General features: G+C 37.3%; 1 protein-coding gene across 1 annotated transcript; it reads left to right on the top strand.

Annotated features, from left to right (window-relative positions):
• Positions 1–1,639: 1,639 nt before the first annotated feature.
• Positions 1,640–5,224, top strand: LOC127086099 (serine/threonine-protein kinase D6PK). Its single transcript, XM_051026792.1, has 3 exons — positions 1,640–2,045; positions 2,257–3,866; positions 4,075–5,224. Exons 2-3 carry the CDS (start codon positions 2,338–2,340, stop codon positions 4,925–4,927), a joined length of 2,382 nt encoding a protein of 793 aa, XP_050882749.1. The 5' UTR covers positions 1,640–2,045; positions 2,257–2,337; the 3' UTR covers positions 4,928–5,224.
• Positions 5,225–6,142: the final 918 nt, after the last annotated feature.

The following is a 6,142-nucleotide window of genomic DNA, read 5'->3' as shown; positions in this document are numbered from 1 at the left end:
TTAGATGATTTTAATGTTATTGGTCCTTCATCATTAACCGGTGAAGACTTTCTTGACAAGAACAAACTATGATATTTAATGTCAAGACATGGTAGATGCCTAAAGGTTGTTTAGGTCACTTTAATGAATTTTGTAGGAAACACAAGATAAACATACATTTACCTGATCAACCTATGAAGGTTTGGAGTAGGAAACCTATATATTACTATGTTTTAAAGATCGTCAAAATTTTACTATTTGTGCAAATCAAGATATTCCAACTTGATGATAAGGTTATGAATTGTGTCTTTAATGACTATCCTATATATGAGAAGGGTTATCAATTATGGAAAGTGGAGCTTAGAGGATCAAAGTTCATCATAGAAGATGTATTACTTTTTTGAATTCCGTTAGGGGAGGAAGAATAAAGATATGGAGATGAAAATATTATAACCTATGGTGGATATGATTCAATTTGGAGGTGAATGTTCATATTATGGATACTAGTATTAGTGGAGAAAAATTTATAGTTACATATGATTATTATTTGACTTGTGATAAAGTAAGAAGGGAGATTGTATCAACTCAGAAATACAATTATATTGACTTTTTTTCGTTATACTTTGAATGTCAGTGAAGGACTGCAAAACTAAAAAACAAGGACCTTCAAGTAGGCATTTAAAAGCAAATGGATTCAAGTGTGGCTTGGCGCAAGTGGTTAGATCAAGGTTCAAGTGTGACTTGAACTTGATCAAGGTTATTGAATAAAGATTCAAATTGAAGAGAGTAATAAAGTGGTTTAGGAATAAATTGACATCACCATCAATTTAAAGTCATGGTGGAAAATTGTAAAAGTATGCCTTAAAGCCTCGAGTGGCGAAGAGAAGGAAAATATGGTTCGAGATTGTCAAAAACCAAAATGTCGGAAAAATAATCGGGAAGTCGACATAAGACGTCAGAGCGGTTGTCCGACGGGTAGGTCAGCGGCACCAGAACCATGAGGGCGACAATCGATTGGAAGGAGTTGATGGAGTTGGCGGAGGTGCACGACGGTGCAAGAACTACTGAGGCAGCAAACACGACGACGACGAGTCTAGTTAGCAGTCTTCAATCAAGAGTCAGGTTCGGGTGATTCACATGTATCTTGGTTGTTTCAGTTCACGAATCTTTTCGTTAATGAGTTAAGTTTTGGGTGACTAGTTTCTTGTAACTCTTCTGTAACCTCTTGTAACAATTCGGAAAAATACAGTGACAGAGAAAATTCTTCTCTCCCTTATATAATAGATCGAACTGGATAAACAAATTCTTTGTATTTTCGTTTTTTATCTTACTCTTACTTATTATAACTTTACTTCTACTAATTATAAATTATTTTATAATTGAGACACTTTACTTCAATTATTATTGTTATTTATCTCATACATCTTTACTGTCAACAAAATTAATATTATTACTAAATATTAAATCTTAAAATTTCACAACAATCAAATACAACCAAACACAAGGACCACATTATTAAACACTATACACCAAATAAATGAGATATATTTTAGATCATGCAATCAAATATCTTTTACAACCAACAAGTGAAATTGAGTCTCTAAAAATCTATAAGAAAACCATATTAATGAAAAGAGAAAAAAAGTGTGTGTACTAATGCATGTTGACATACACATAGCTGCTTCTCTTTCTGTCTTTATCTGTCGTTTTATGTGTACCTCTGCAACACAACATCATGTCATGTGTTACGATAATGTCTTTGTAACACTTCACTTAACAGTAACGAAAAATAAAGATAATACTACTAGGTTAGGTGTAATGTAATCCAATGTTATAGCAACTACAGTTTTTTTACCTCTCTCTCTCTCTCTCTCGTGATTTTCTCTTTCCTCATTCACTATCCCTCTCTCTCTCTCTCTCTATCTCTTACACCCTTTCAAACTTCAAACCCTAGGAACACCGTTTTGAATTTTCCATTCTTCTTCTCTAACTTTGTATTTTTCATTTTCATATTTTGAGTTTCTTACTCTTTCACTGGATTTGAGTTCCTTTGGATTTTGTTTCAGGTAATGTTTTTTTTTATCTCCATCACTTTTTCTTCAATCCTTTTTGTTTTTTTCTGCATTAATTTTCTATTTTCTGATATATTTGCAAGATAATTGTAAAGTTCTTGTTTGTGTTTTATAACTTCCTTTTTTGTTTTTTTGCTGGATTAAGTTTCAAATTTGCTATTAAATTATATTAACTCTAGGATCTTCACTTGGATTGAAATTTCAGGTTTCAATGCTTCATTTTGTAATGTTCTTTGGAATTGAGATAAAGCTAAGTTGTTGGTAGTTATTTTGTCAATTCTCAAATATGAATACATCTACGTATACATGTGAGATAGTGGAATCAAGGGAAGAGATATTACCCGAGTTTGATACCGATGAAAAACCCGAGAGTAGTTGTTCGTATCGATTAGGAAAAAGGTACTCGATTGAGGATGACATCGATCGTCTTTTCCAGGCTATTGAGATTCATAAAGGTTCGTCTAGAGGTCATAGTATGTCACGGTCGCAAAAGAGTGCTCTTAAAAGACCGATTAAAGTTTGTTCGTCTCAGGTGTCGGGAATTGGAATTGCGGAGCGTGTAAGTTTGAAGCAGGCGCTTCGAGGATTGTGTATCTCCCAAGCATCAGAAATGGCTGCTTTGAAGAGATTTTCAAAGCAATGTGGCTCGTCAAGAGTATCTGATGTTGGCACCGGTAAAAAGTTGGTCGAAATCTCCCTCGTGCCAGAGATATCAAGCTCGAGTGACGATCGTTCTATTTCTTTGGTTGATTCAACAAGCTCGAAAGAAATGACAACTAGGTCCGTGTCCCGAGATCAGATCGTTCCTTTTCCACCTGAAGTTGAAGCTGACAAGCCAACGATACAAACCAAGGAAGGGCTAGAGGTTAGAACGAATCTTGCTACCGAGAGTAAATCTTGTCTCGGTTCTTCAATGCCGGATAAGGAAAAGGACGAAAATTTACCTTGTGCATCTTGTCCGCGGAGCTCTAGCAATGATAGTTCAGTGGACAAACCCTCGAGTATTAGTACATGTTTGGCGAAGCCGATATTCAATAACATGAACTTCCTGAAGAAAAAGGTAAAGAGAGATCTATGTTCTGCATCGAGCTGCTCTACTAGTAGATTCGACAAGGAGAATGGAAATTCTGATCTTAACCGTGAAGTGAGAGAAAACGATGAAAAACTATCACCCTGCAGTTCGAAGCATAGCATTGAAGTTAACTCGATAAATGTTAATAGAGATTCAGATAGCAAACGCGGTTTTGGTTTGAATTGCAATAAGAAAACTAAGTTTCTTCTTTCAAAAGTTGACGAGAAATCAAGATCAAAGGAAAAGGGCGAGTTCTCTCATAGCTCAAAAAGTAGCATTGGTGAGTATAGTACTAGTAGCACAAGCATCAGCGAGGAGAGCAATCTAAGCAGCTCGAGCCGCAGCGGCCAACGACCGCACATGTCAAAACACTCGAGATGGGAAGCTATTCGGGCGGTTCAACAGCAGCATGGTAATTTAAATTTAAAGCATTTCAAGCTGATAAGGAAGCTTGGTAGTGGAGATATCGGAACCGTTTATCTTGCAGAATTAATCGGGACTAGTTGCCTTTTTGCACTGAAAGTTATGGACAACGATTTTTTGGCAAGCAGGAAGAAAACATTTAGGGTTCAAACCGAAAGAGAGATCCTTCAAATGTTGGATCATCCATTTCTTCCTACACTTTATTCTCATATTACTACATATAAGCTCTCTTGCTTGGTCATGGAGTATTGTCCAGGCGGTGATCTGCACGTGCTGCGACAGAAGCAAACATACAAGAGCTTTTCGGAGCACGCAACAAGGTAGAGTTTATGGTCTTTTCTAGTCTTTATAGGTGATCGCTTAAAGACTAAATATAATCACATGTGTCGGTGTTATGCAATGTCAGACACTTGCACGTGTCAGACACCAGACACACCTTTGATATGAAGTGTCGATGCTACGTACATAGCTATTAACATATGATACCATGCTTGTTCGGAGACAATAGTAATGTCATTGCATTTGCAGGTTTTATGTTGCTGAAGTTCTTCTTGCCCTTGAGTATTTGCACATGATGGGAGTTGTATATCGAGATCTAAAGCCGGAAAACATCCTTGTACGCGAAGATGGACATATAATGCTGACAGATTTTGACTTGTCACTCAGATGTTCTGTCAATCCAATGTTAGTCAAATCATCTTCACCCGATGCAGATGTGGCAAAGAAGATCTCCGGTTCTTGTTCGGGAACTAGCTGCATACACCCTTTCTGTCTTCAACCGGATTGGCAAGTTTCGTGCTTTACTCCTAATCTTTTGTCTCCGGGAGCAAAATCTCGAAAGATGAAGGCTGACAACATATGTGCTCAAATTGGTCCACTGCCGCAACTTGTTGTCGAGCCTACTAATGCACGGTCCAACTCCTTCGTTGGAACGTACGAATACCTTGCTCCGGAGATCATCAAAAGCGAGGGGCATGGAAATGCTGTAGATTGGTGGACTTTCGGTATACTTTTGTTCGAGCTTTTATACGGAAAAACTCCCTTCAAAGGTCCATCAAACGACGATACATTATCCAACGTCGTGTCACAGAACCTCAAGTTTCCAGGTACTCCTATAGTCAGTTTTCATGCAAGAGATTTGATCAGAGGGTTGTTGATGAAGGATCCTGAAAATCGATTAGGTTCTGTAAAAGGCGCTGCGGAAATAAAACAGCATCCTTTCTTTGATGGCCTCAACTGGGCTCTAATACGGTGCGCTGCGCCACCGGAGCTCCCGAACGTTCACGATTCCGGAACTAGTGCTTCACTTATGGCTGCACATAAGGAAAATGCAAATGATTTATATGATATAGATGATTGTGAAGAGTTTGAGCTGTTTTAGTTAAACTTTTCTTCTCAACCTGTTGAGTTGAGAATTAAGTTGAAACTGACTTGGTTTCACAACCAGTTCTAATCCTTGTAACACTTAATATAGCTTATAGCATAAATGTAATTTAAACAGTGAAATATATAGATAGATTAGTTTATGTTAATACAGAATTAGAATTTAGAAACTACAAATGGATTAAGGAAACATGAGAGTTTCTTTGGTTTGTCTGCTGCCACTTCAGCCTCTATGATAGTAATAGAGCAATGTGTATTTCTCTCTTATTTGTTTCCATCCATGGTTTAGAGATTGTGTCGCATCCTTTTTCTTGAGTTGTGTGTTAAGACTGTTACATTATATGAGATAAGACCTAAAAATGTGTTTATAAGGGATTCTTAATAAAAAGTGTTTATAAAATGTTGGGAAGCCTTTATCTTAGAAGCTTGTTTTTTTAGTCTTGATTTAAATAATTTTCAACATTCTAAGCAATTTGTTGTGAGGATTTTTTAATATATTTCATAAGTTTTTTATCCACCACGCGAAAATAAATAAATGTTTTTAGATTTCGGAGATGCAAGTTCAGTTAACGTTACAATATTCTGGAGATACACTTCAAAATATTTTGGAGGTTAAATTACGTCAGACCATTCTCCTTCCTCATTTCTTATTTTACTCAAACTCAACTTCAAACTCTCAACTTTTTCTCTACACCAAGTCAAAACTCATTTAACAAGGCTCAAGGGAACTTCAATCAACATCTGTAACATCAGATTCAACATCAGAAACATCAATCTCTTGTAAGTTTTATCTTCCGCTTGGTGAGATGTCTATCACACTCGACAATGTCTTGTGTTTGCTACATCTTCCGATCAGGGGGGGACTCCCAGATCATGGGAGGATTACCAAAGATGGGTCACTCGAGATGATGGTAGACTATATGGGGCTGAACCAGGGGAAGCGAATGAGGGGTTGGATATGACCAGAGGTGCTCATGCTAGGTTTGAATACCTAAACCATAGGTGATGACGAGTAGGTGAGGCTCCATATAGCGCATGTTATGAGAGCATACCTGCTATATTTGGTTAGCATTGTCATTTTTATGGACAAGAGTGCCACTTATACAAATGTCGTATACCTACGGTACTTTCTGGGTTTTGAGTGGATCCATGAGTACAACTAGGGGGCCGCTTGTTTGGTCTACATGTACTCGAACTTGAGAGGGTTGTATGT

The sequence above is a fragment of the Lathyrus oleraceus genome, chromosome 5, assembly GCF_024323335.1.
Source record: "Lathyrus oleraceus cultivar Zhongwan6 chromosome 5, CAAS_Psat_ZW6_1.0, whole genome shotgun sequence".
Classification (NCBI taxonomy): domain Eukaryota; kingdom Viridiplantae; phylum Streptophyta; class Magnoliopsida; order Fabales; family Fabaceae; genus Lathyrus; species Lathyrus oleraceus.
The sequence above is the reverse complement of the archived record's forward strand: the minus strand, read 5'-3'. Positions and strand labels throughout refer to the sequence as shown.